The following is a 12,321-nucleotide window of genomic DNA, read 5'->3' as shown; positions in this document are numbered from 1 at the left end:
GGCAGCCCTGACATAGAGGATCACTGATTGTACAACAATCCTGCCATACAGGATGACTGACTGTGCACATTTGCACTGGTATGAAAAGTTGAGCCCCTCTATAGCTATGGCCAGGAGGGACGATTCTTTGGTAAGACTTGGTGTGAGATCTCCCAGGTGCCTTTGCAGCTCCAGCCTAGGAGCAACATGTGCACTGGAGAGGAACACACCAGGCACTTCCCAGTTCTAGTCATCCGGGAGAGTCTTTCTGCAGGTGACCAAAGAGCCTGCCCCTGCTGCTGACTGTCCCCTCTTCTCATTCACTCTCCAGCCTCTCACGGATGTCCGTGGGCAGCGTCTCATAGAGGGTGCTCTCCACCACCAAGCCACTGCGCTTGAGCGCCTGGCACCGCCCGATCTGAGGCGGCAAGGCCTCCAGACGGTTCCCCTTCAACTCCAGCTTGCTGAGCAAGGAGAGGTTACCCAGGCGGGGGGAGAGGGTGGAGAGCTTGTTGTGACCCACCATCAGAGTCTTCAGCTTCTTGCAGAAGAAGAGCTCATCGGGCAAGGTCTCCACTGAGTTGGAGGAGATGGCGAAGTACTGGAGATTCTGGAGCACACCTACCTCCGGGGGGATAACCTGGATGCCGTTGTTGGAGAGGTCGAGGCAGCGGAGCTTGGTGCAGAGGAAGAGCTGGGAGGGCAGGGTCTCTATTTTGTTGCGGTTGAGGTATAGCTGCTCCAGGCCCTTGAGCTTCCGGATGTGCTCGGGGATATAAGCAATGTGGTTGCTCCAGAGCTTAAGGCAGACGAGCTTGCGGCAGTGCTGGAAGCTGAGGATCTCCTCGATGGAGCGTAGCTGGTTGTCTTTCAGGTCCAGCTCCTGCAGGTTGACCAGGCTGAATACGGCATGGGGGATGCGCTCCAGGTTGCAGTTGACCAGCTCCAGCTCCCGCACATTGACCAGCTTCTTGAGGTTGTTGAGCGTCACCAGCTTGGTGCCGTCGTTGAGGATGCACAGGCGCTGCAGATGAGCTGAGACGTCAGTCACGCTGGGCGGCACCTTGGAGATGTTGCTGTGCAACGAGAGCACCTTGAGATTCTTCAGCTCTCGCAGGCTCTCCAGGCCAGACGTCTTCCCCAGTTCCTGGCTGAAGAGGCCGGAGAGGTGAAGCTCCTCCAGCCCGCGCAGGCTGTAGACCCACAGCGGCACATCCTTGATCTCATCAAAGGTGGCCTGCATCACCTTGAGGTGGTCCCGCAGGAAGACCAGGGAGGCAAATGGCAGCTTGATGGGGCAGTTCAGCAGGGAGAGCTCCTGGAGGTGGACAAGCTGGGCCACCAGTGGTGGGAAAGTCACATCCTTGAGCATCTCCAGCTTCAGGGCCTCCACCTCAGTCAGCTCAAAGACTGTGTCAGGCAAGCCGGACAGCATGAAGAGGTGGAGTTCCAGGCGGCCCAGGGCATTCCGCTGCAGCTTCTGACGCAGCTTGTCCTCCGTCCATTCATGGTTGAGGTTGAGCTGCTTGAGCTTGCTTTCACTGACCTCGGAGAGGAAGACAGCGAAGCGCTTGGAGTAGAGGGAGTCATACTCATCGATCAGATAAAGCATGAAGGCAAAGTCATTCTTGACGTCGGGGATGTCGCTGATGCCCGTCTCCTCTCGCACATAGCGGAAGGAGTACTCTTTCAAGGGCCGATGGAAAAGCCAGTACAGCGTGTATAGGCAGGTGAGGCCGTAGACGCCCAAGAAGCAGATGTAGCAGATGGCCAGCTTGGAAAAGAGGGGAGCCTTGGTGTGGTTGCAGCAGAAGTGGTCATAGCCTGTCATGTCCTCCATCTCCACACTGCAGGGCACGATGAAGCGGATGTTCTGCACCAAGGCAGCATTGTAGGCCGTGATGATCAGGAACTTGAAGACCTTGAGAACCGTCTGGCGGATGTACATGGTATAGAGGATGTCTCCCTCCTCCACGTGCAGCCGGAACTTCTTCACCTTCTCAAACAGAGCCTTGGCCTGCTCCCCTTCCTTCTTGTCCAGCAAGCTGACTGCAGGAGTCTCCGCTACCTTCTTCTCGGAGATGGACTGGACGGGCTGTAGAGCAGGGTGGGGCTTGGGCATTTCGTCCTTGATTCCCTTCCTCCGCTGGTCTTCCTTCTTTGAGCTCATCCCTTCCTGGTTCTCCCCAGAGACCTCAGAGAGGGCCCGGGTAGTCCAGGGTGAGTCAAAGCACTTGCCGAGGATGGAGATGAAGTGCTCGATCTTAGAGCTGGTGCCGGGGAACTTGAACCAGAAGCTGGCACAGACCATGAAGATGAGGGTGTGGATGACCACCAGGTAGGGGAAGTACTTGGCGTACCAGTGCAGAGCTGTCTCGTAGCACATCTGGTTGATGAAGCTGTACTGCTGGATGTCCAGGTTGTTGCGCAGGCCGCTCATCTCCCGGGAGGACTGGGGTGTGTCTGGCTCCGAGGCATTGAGGCTCTTCCTGGCAAAATTCTGGCACGTTTCGTCAGAGAGGGGGGCACCAGCGGGGGCATGATTGGGAAGGCAGATGATTTTGTCCTGTGTCACCTGGGGATATGGCCACAGAAGGGAACAGGTGAGGAAACCATGGGGGATGCTGATTCACACCAGCTGGGGATCTGACTCCACTGATTCCAATAGAGCAATGGCTGATTTACATCTGCTGTGGACTCCCATGGAGCTATGGCCAATTGACACCCGCTGGGGCTCTGGCCCTGCATGTCATGCAATGGTCCATGAACAGTTCTGCCCCCTGAGCACCGACTGCAGGCTGCATTCACGCGTATGTCAGGGCAATAGTGATAACAGGGGCACCGAAGCCTTGCCCACCCCAGAAGCCCCGGGTATAGCTTAGACACTCCAGCACCCAATGCAATGTCCATGAGACAGAAGCCAAGGGTGGCCACTAACTGCTGCCCAGAGCAGGCTGCAGCCCAGCCAGCACACCCTCAGTGCAGAGGTGCACCGTGGGAATGCTATGGGTTCAGTGACACTTGGTGTGCTGGGAGTTGCAGTCTCAGGGGGCTGCGCCTCTGGAGCAGCAGTGGGTATGACCCATTCTGGCCCCACTCTGGCCACCCCTGGGACAGAGGAGACAGTGTCCAAGAAGCACAGTTGGTGGTGAGGAAGCATGTCTAGTAGTTAGAGCTCAGGTGCTTGGAGTTAGGTTCTATCCCTGGCTCTGGGAGGAGTGTGGGGTCTAGTGGTTAGAGCGGGGGAGGGGCTGTGAGCCAGGTCTTCTGGATTCTCTCCCCAGCTCTGGGAGGGCAGTGGGGTCTAGTGGCTCAGACTAGTGGGGTGAGGAGTCAGGACTCCTGGGTACTATCCCCAGCTCCACCACTGACTCTCTCTAAGACCTTGGGCTGCTCTCTTTAATCTGTGCCTCCATTTCCACCTCCATAAAATGGGCATTATACCAACTCCAGTGAGGCAGCAAGTTTCGAAAGCACCTGGGGAGGCTAAGACAAATGGGACTAGAGGAAGGCAATGAGATGCTAGTTCACGCCGGCATCTTACTTCACAGCTAGAGAGCAGAAAGACGTCCCATGAGCTCAGCCTGTGAATGCGTGCGCTGCACCTGGCACACACCAATCCCATGAGGAGCTCCTGTGATTCAGGGCCCATGCTAAGCCAGGCCCTCGCTAATCACAACCCAGGAGTCCTGACTCTGAAGGGAACAGGCCCTGCAGTGATGTTGTTAGGTAGGAGAGCAGGGGAGGGCAAGTGGCAGGAAGCAGAGACAAGCTGATAAAGGTGCTGTAAAGAATTATTGCCCCTCATTCTGCAGAGCCCGAGCTGGCTCAGTGGAATGCAAAATAAAATCCCCCAGCCCCTGGTTACTGCAGCCCCAGGACCACGTGACTTCCTGTTACAGAAGTTGTCTTTCAGTCCCTGGTTCTGAGCAAGCCAAACCCACCTGTGCAGTGTAGGTGACATTCCCCATCTGTGGGTGACCAACCTCCTACTGTGCCAGCTGATGGAGCTGCTCCTTCAGCTCAAGCAATAGAGTGCTGTGCTGATGGTCCCAGTGTCAGCAGGGTCTGAACATATGCATACAGGGGATTTGCCTGAGGTCACTCCAAAAGTCAATGGCAGAGCTGGGAATGAAACCCAGGAGTCCTGCCTGCCACTACTGCTGCTCCTCTGCCTTCACCATGCCTAGATCCCATTCCTCTCACAGAGCTGGGGACAGAACCCAGGAGTCCTGACTCCTCACCCACTGGTCTAAGCCAGTAGACCCCACTGACTCCCAGAGTGGGGGAGAGAATCCAGAAGACCTGGCTCACAGCCCCCCTGGCTTTAGCCACCATCTCAAGGGGGTTTCTATGTACTTCCCTGACAGATCCCACCATCCCCTGGCATCTCATTGGTTGGCAGTGTGGCAGGTGCCTGAATGGTTAACTCAAGAGGGGGCCAGCAGGGAACTAATCTCACTCCCGTCCTCCTCCCAAATGGCCCTGGAGCTTTGCCTATGGGACTCATTGCCACGGATATTCTCCCTGTTGCCACAAGAGACAGATGATGTAACAGGACTGCTGCCTTGTGCACCCGCTGCTTGGCTTCTGTATGGACAGACTCCTCTCCATAATATCGGGGGGTGACCAAGCACCTCCCCAACCCAATGATGATGACAGACCAGCCTAAAACAGGGCTGGGTGGAGGAGGGGTAGTAATAAAAAAAATAAACCCCAGGCAGGGGAAAGAGATGGGGGGTCATTCTCCCATCTCCCCCTGTTCCACCCCAGAATGCAAAGCTTGCTGGCCCATCAGCTAACCACTAAAATTCAAGTCCAGCATTTTTGAGGTGGGGTCTAGTGGTTAGAGCTGGTAGGGTAGGAGTCAGGGTTTTGTTCCCAGCTCTTGGAAGGGAGTAAGAATAAGGGGAGGGGCTGGGAATCTGGACTCCTGGGTTCTATTCTCAGCTCTCTTTTTCCCCACCTGAATCAACCCACTGGGCCCATCTAGCTCAGCAGCCTGTCTCTGATCAGGCTCACACAAGACGGGCTCATCTCATCTCAGCCCCTTTCATTCCTGTTGCTAAGCCACAGCCTTTGTGCCCCACCTTCCTCCCATTTCCCAGGGCAGCCCACAATCCAGACATGCTGGGGCAAGATTCCTGCCTGGGCGCGGATCCCCTGCAGCGAGGTGGCAGCACCTGCACTGATACAATATCTCCTGGGAGGACTGGCAGCTCCAGAGGAGGCACCACATCCAGATCAGGGGAAGGGTGCAAACTCCATCTTAGGATCTGTATTGATGGCCCTTATCCTCCCCCTGCTCCCCTTTCCCTCGAGCCTGGGCCCACCCTCTCCTCTCCCAGCAGGAAGGTGGCATTCACCCACCCAGCCATTCAGAGCCAAACCCCAGAGGTTCTGATCCAAAGTTCCCAGTTCCCCAGGGGTGCATCTTCCAGCTGCCTCACGTCACACGGCCGAGTGCCTGCTGGGATGTCCCTCCCACAATGCAGCAGGGCATCCACTGTGGACAAGGGACTCCATTTGCCCCTGCAGTGATTTGACAGGCAGAAGGGGCACAGGATAAGGGGTGTTCTTCCCAGCCAGCTGGCTTCTCCTCTGTTTCCACTCTTGCCCTTGGCCAGTTTGTGGGGTCTGCATCATGCTATTATGGGCACCAGACTGACCGGCATGAGCACATCACCTGGCTGCTGGGGATAGAACTTTCTACTGCTGCTGCTGGAGATTCTCCTTCAGCTCCAGAGAGAGGAGGATCTAGAGGTCCCAGGTCCTATCCCTGCTGTTGCATGGGTGAGGTCGCACAGAGGGTGGTCCCAGCCCACATCCCAGCCCAGTACCCACCTGCAGGGTGCAGCCAAAGACCCCGATCATGAGCATGGCCACCGTGATGTATTCAGCCAGCACATCCCACCAGGGCTTGAGCACCTTGAAGGCCGGCTGCTGGTCCGTAAACTGCTTGAACTCAGCTACAGGGATCATCCTGTCTGCAGAGAGAAGGTGGGGTTAGGCTGATGGAGGCCTCTCCTCCCTAGAGACGCCAGTTTAAATCCCAGCTCAGGTCCAGTGGAGCCACCTCTGGGGTGGGACACAGCCCCCCAACAGCCTGAGACAGGAGAGCCCTGTTCTGAAAGTGCAAGTTCCAGGGCGGGATGTCGGGAGGCAGAAGGGGATTACTCATGTTGGAAATTGGGCAGGACACCAGGAGCCACACCCTGACTCCTGGGAAGAATGGCCAGTCTGATAACCACAAAAGGTCAGTGCCTCAGTCTCTGCTGCAGTGCACCTTTGGGGCCAGAGCTGACTGCCAGGGGAGAGCCCCACTTACTGAGCCCCCCGCTTCCTGCAGAACAGCTCCCCTGGTGCAGCTCTGAGACCTCAGGGCCCCTGCCCGCACACACTCCCTGCAGCACAGCGCTCCCTGCTGGTCACCCACACCACTTCCTCCCCACATCGGTCTCACTGAGCCACCTTTCCCCTCCTGCCTGGCTTTGTTCCCTTCAGACACGGGATGGGGGCTACCCACAGAGTCATTGGGAAGGTTGATCCGGGACATTAGTATGGGCAGGGAGTGGGATCTTGGAGAAGGCCAAGGGGAGACACTGGGGTCCCATTTCCCCCCCAGCGTCCCTTTGAAAACTGATCCAGCCAGCAGTAGATTTCACCCCTCTGCTGGCTCAGGAAGAGCCCAAATCACCTGGCACCAAGGACGCTCGGTGGGGCTTAACGACCCAGCGATGGGGGAGCCCCGGCCAGCCCAGGCCCTGGAACCTGCCACCTCAGAGCAGGGGTTCCAGGCAACATAGCAACGCCCTGTGGCCTCCCCCAGGCAACAGAGTTGGGGTGACAGTTGCTGAGGGTTACAGGAGACAGATGTGTCGATGCTGATCCCAGTGCTGGGTTTTACCTACCCTGGCCCGGTAATCCAGACTCCAGCCTCAGTGTTATGCAGCAGGGAAAAATTCTTAATTTATCCCAGGAATCCTGATTTCCAGCCTCTGCACCCCTCTAACAAACCCCCTAGACCCCCCCCACCTCCAAACTGGGGATAGAACCCAGGAGTCCTGACCCCCAGGTCAGCCTGCTCTCCATAGGCAGGAGGCAGAGCATGGTCATTTTATTGCACTAACGGATGGGTGTTACATGGGAACTGATGACCAGCGGGGAAACTGATTCCTCTGCCTAGACATTTCCCCTCCAACCCTGTCGGGTGCTACTCCAGCTCCCCAGAGGAAATGCCTTTCCCTTTGCTCAGGCTGGAGCATCCCCCAAGCCAGCTCTTACACAGGGGATGTTGTCCCTGCAACTGCTTCCCTGTGGTTTGTATGTGTGCCTGCATGGTGGAGTAAATGTTTCCATGGACAGCGCTGGGCCTCAGGCCGGGGAGCAGCAGAGAAAGTTGAAGGCAGCTTGGGGCAATATGGAGAATTCAGACACTTAACGGGAATTTTCAGAGCAGGGTTGGAACTTTCCAGGGAAAACTAAAGTTCTAGTGGGAGAAACTCTCTGCTCCAACTGCTGGTCCACACTCCCCATGCAGAGCTGTAGATAGAAGCCAGGAGTCCTAATTTCCAGCCCCCTTGCTCTAAGCACTAGACCCCACTCCCCTCCCAGAGCCAGGGCTGCCCGCGGGGGGGGGGCAACTGGGGCAATTTGCCCCAGGCCCTGGGCCCCACAGGGGCCCCCACAAGAATATAGTATTTTATAGTATTGCAACTTTTTTTTTATGGAAGGGGCCCCCAAAATTGCTTTGTCCCAGGCCCCCTGAATCCTCTGGGCAGCCCTGCACAGAGCTGCGGATAGAACCCAGGAATCCTGACTCCCTAACCCGTCCTCTAACCACTAGACCCCCCTGTTGTCCCAGAACTGGAGCTTGAACCTAGGAGTCCTGCCCCCCCACTCTAACCAGTAGACTCTACTCCCCTCCCAGGGCCAGTACTATCCTTCTCCCCAGCTAATTTTTATAATATAAAGTCCCTAGGAGTGGGGGGGGGCGGGCACAAGGTACTAGCACCCAAGCACACAACCGGGAACCCCAGGGTTCTACTCTCAACTCCACCACTGACCCAAAGTGTAGCCTTGGGCAACTCCCTTCCCCTGGGAAAAGGCAAAGAGCTGAGCACTGGTACAAACCCACTGCCAACTAGGGCTTGGGGGAGCAGTCACTATGCTGCAGAGCAGAGACAGATCCTTCTGCTCTGACAGAGGAGAATCACCATTAGCAATACAGTATAAGCCTTATGACACCCTGATTCCATTCAGCAAAGGGTGGCAGTGGGTATACCTATATAACCCCATATCCCACACACCCCAGTGTCATTATATCTGAGATTCATGTTTGGCTAAGCCGGGCGTTACTAGTGAAATAACACCCAGAACATAACAGCGTGATTCCTCCAGCATCCCTGGAGCTTACAACCAGCTGGATCTCTCAGGGATCCTGACACTGGGAAGGTCCCCACAGGGGAAGGAAGAGGCATTGGTAGCTGGGACAGCCAAGGTGTCCTGGAACAATTTGTATAATGGGGGAGCTGAGAGCCATTGAACCAGACTGTAAACTCTGCATATGATGGGAACCACTTCAGGCCAGGGGGTATGGGGTGTGGCAGTACCTGTGGGGGCAGCCCCGGAAACCTTGTCCAGCATGGGCAGCTGTGAATATATGATCACCCTCTCCAGCCTCTAAGAGGCATTTCAGGGGAACCAGTTAGCATCTGCTAGGCCCTGCAGGGATCAGGACTTATCCAGCACCCCTGTCACGCTGCAGTCCTTAGAGCATCCCTCAGACTATCCCAAAATGCATCAAAGGGCAGAACCCAATGAATTTTGGGGAGATCAGAAAACCAAAAGGGGGGACCCATGCAGCCCCTGCCATCTCTGCAGCACAGCCACAGCCTCCAGCACCTCTGTGATTGTCTGTCTCAGAGAACTGGCTGATGGCCCCATTAACAGCTTTCCCTCTAACACCCCAAGTCATCTCTGTGCATCCTCCTCCCAGGTACCCAGTTGGCATCCCAAATGCCTGATCTCCCAGATAGAAAGGGGGGGATAGGTGCACACAGCCCCTGGCATCAGTACAAGGGGACAAAGGGGGATACACACAGAAACTCTGGCATGTGGGGGGCTGGTATGGGAGGAAGGGAGGCTGGGGGAACCTCATTCCAGAGCAGGAGGTCCCACGGCCCAAGTTGCTCCTGGCATGCAGGAGCCAAGAGGTTCATTCTGCGAGCAACCAGGGGCATTGCTGCCCAGGAGGAGCCACCCCTACCGTCACCTGTATCGGCCCCATTGCAGCAGGGGTGATCAGCGAGTCCCAGGGGCTGTCTGAGCGCACACCTGCCCCCGGGCCAGGAAGTGAACACTTGGGGACTTCCAGAGGAGAGTTCTTCTTCCTTCCTTCCTTCCTTGCCCTCTGCCCAGCTCAGGTCCCTCATCCTCCCAGATATCCTGGCAAGGCCCAGGCTCCAAGCAAGCCATTCCCATTCCCATTCCCCCTCCCACATGGTCCTGGACACCTCCAGCCATGCCCAGCCCCTAGGCACCTCCTACCCATCCCCAGTCCCCCCATTCCTGCCCCCCCAGTCAAGCCCAGTGCTCAGGCACACCTACCACCTGTTATCCTCAGGCACCTCCTACCCATCCCTTTGATCCTCATTTCTGGGCACCCCCAGCCATGCCCAGGGCCTCTACCCATTCCTGGGCACCCCTACCCAGGTCCTGCTTCCCCAGCCATACCCAACCTCCAGGCACCCCAGCCCCCACTTTTTCACCCTCCACTTTTTCACATATGTTCTAGGATGTGGCTTGGGGCCTGCTCCTCTCTTGAAGGGGGGGCTGGTAGGGATGAGGGGAAGTGAAGTACCACCAAACAGGCCATGGGGGGCAGGATGCATTTCCTGGGGAAATGCCACGTTCTCCTCCTCCACCCCCAGAGAAAAATCTGCAGCCCCCAAAAAACTCTCCCTCCTGAGGCAAACAAGCACTTGCTTACTCTCGCCCCCCCAACAGGTGCAAACCCTTCCAGCCCTTCTGCGCCCAAGTAAATCCAGATTTCCCTCCTCCAAAAAAATTGTCCCCTTTTTGTCCAAATTCCCCTCTCCCCCTTCCTTGGGGATCCAACCGACCCTCCACCCTTCCTGGGATCAGCCCCAACTGCCCCATCTCACCCATGGGCAAATCCAGGTCTCTCTAAAGTTCCCTTCCTGCCCCTGGGTGGGCAGGAAGGTGGCCGTGCCAGGGGTGGCCGTGTTAGTCTGTGTCCACAAAAACAACGAGGAGTCCGGTGGCACCTTAAAGACTGACAGATTTATTGGGGCATAAGCTTTCATGGGTAAAAAGCCAACTTCTTCAGATGCATGGAGTGAAAATTATAGATGCAGGCAGAAATCTGTTTTGGCACATGAAGAGAAGGGACTCCCTTCTCTTCATGTGCCAATATAGATTTCTGCCTGTGTCTGTAACTTCCACTCCATGCATCTGAAGAAGTTGGCTTTCTACCCATGAAAGCTTATGCCCCAATAAATCTGTTAGTCTTTAAGGTGCCATAGGCCTTCTTCTTGGCTTCCTGCCCCCACTGTTCCTCCTCCCTTCCTGGGGAGTAAATCCGGATTCTCTCTCTCCTCCTGCCAGGTGTAAATTCAGATTCCCCCTCTTTTCCTCCTCCCATCCTGAGTGTGTGGAATCCGGATTCCCGTTACGCGGGGGCGAGGGGGCGACCACTCCCCCCACCCGCTTTGCCCGTGTAACTTACCAGCTCTCCGTTCCCACTGGCCAGCCTGCAGCCTCCCCGGGGCTTAGCGGGGCGCGGTCCGGGGGATCCCGCTGCGCCCCCCGCCCCATGCGGCGGTGACGGGTTCCTCCAGGGCTGCCGGCTGCCTTGGCTCGCTGACACGCACCCCCGGTGCGGGAGTGACTCACCCTGCCTGAGAGCTCCGGCACTGGGCTGGGTTTGGGGAGGGAGGAGACCCGGGACTGAGCAAACACGCGGCTCCTCCAGCAGCACCAGCCACAAAGCGGCAGCGACCCACACAAAACAGAACAGCCCAGGCACAGCTGGGACCCGAGACTCTGGGTTCTGTCCCGAGGGGAGTGAGGGCTAGTGGTGAGAGCAGGGAGTTGGGAGCCAGGACTCCGCCATCTCTGCCAGAGTCTCACCAGCCCCCCTGAGGGGCATCCATTCTGCTCCGCCTCCGATTCCCCAGCGGTGCGTGGGGGCAGCGCCACTCCCTTTTGTAAAGGATTTTGGCTCGTCAGGTGACAGGAACGGTAACTGCACATTACAATTATTTGATTATTTAATCTCTCACCGGAATTGTGGTTTGAAGTCAGCCCATGGCTGTTGCTCATGGACCGGAGAAGATTTCAGCGTCTGCGATAACAATCTAACATTTCTGCAGCTTCTCTCATGCCAGGTACTTTGCAAACTACTTATAAGGATCACTTCGTTCCCCGAAAATGAAACATATGCAGCCACTTCTGGGGTGGGAAGCAGCAGGTGTTTAACAGCATGCAGTGACTCTATACAGGGATCATTCATGGAGCACTGAAATGCGGCCAGCTCTGGGGTGGAACAGGGCAGGCTTTTAACAGCGCACAGCAACACTGCACAAGAACAATTGTGCGACCAATCATTGCATTGAAAAATGTTCAGCAAGGTGGGTTAGAAGCCCTCTGGGAGCTGTACTAAATGCAGGGTTTTGTCATGGGAGGAAAGGGGCTTATTAAAAAGCTCTTGTTTATGTTCTCAAGGAAGTGGATCATTGCAGCAGGCAGAGGCTGTAATGGTCTCAAAGCCTGTTATTGTCTGGGTGAAATTCTACCCCTCAGCTACTCCGCACAGCCCAACTCTGGAGACAATCCGATGGGATGGGTGAGCTGGGGTTGTTTGGATGAGAATCAATGGAGTGGGTGTTTGGGAAGGAAAATCTTCCCCTTTGCCACTCAGATATCACAGCCTCGTGCTGGGACCTGAGATTCTGGGACTGAAAGTGCCGAGGGACAAAAAGCCCAACCTGCTACCCCTTGTTCCAGGGATCTGGGAACTACAGCAAGGAAATGAACTATTAACTATCACGTTCTGTTGGTACTCACGGGGCGGAGGGCATGTGGGCGGATGGGTGCCTGATACAGACAGCCGTGGCTGCTGGGACCTGGCTCCCTGCTCATCTCACTCCCCCAATGCACAGAGGACGTGGACGGGGCCGTGTGATAGGGCCAGGATCAGGACGGAGGGTTGCGAAAGCTTCACCCTGTGTGTTCTGGCCCCCTGCCCTGCATTGCATCTATACCCCAGAGCCTGCAATCTGATCCTAGATCTGGAAGGGAAGTGGGGTCTAGTAGTTA

At 56.3% G+C, this 12,321-nt stretch overlaps 1 protein-coding gene across 1 annotated transcript; it reads right to left on the bottom strand.

Annotated features, from left to right (window-relative positions):
• Positions 1 to 215: 215 nt before the first annotated feature.
• On the bottom strand, positions 216 to 10,786 carry LRRC8E (leucine rich repeat containing 8 VRAC subunit E). Its single transcript, XM_050925835.1, has 3 exons — positions 10,730 to 10,786; positions 5,824 to 5,966; positions 216 to 2,554 (listed from the first exon to the last, which is right to left on the bottom strand). Exons 2-3 carry the CDS (start codon positions 5,959 to 5,961, stop codon positions 296 to 298), a joined length of 2,397 nt encoding a protein of 798 aa, XP_050781792.1. The 5' UTR covers positions 5,962 to 5,966; positions 10,730 to 10,786; the 3' UTR covers positions 216 to 295.
• Positions 10,787 to 12,321: the final 1,535 nt, after the last annotated feature.

The sequence above is a fragment of the Gopherus flavomarginatus genome, chromosome 16, assembly GCF_025201925.1.
Source record: "Gopherus flavomarginatus isolate rGopFla2 chromosome 16, rGopFla2.mat.asm, whole genome shotgun sequence".
In the NCBI taxonomy this organism is placed as follows: domain Eukaryota; kingdom Metazoa; phylum Chordata; order Testudines; family Testudinidae; genus Gopherus; species Gopherus flavomarginatus.
Note: the sequence above shows the minus strand (reverse complement) of the source record. Positions and strands in the feature narration are given on the sequence as shown.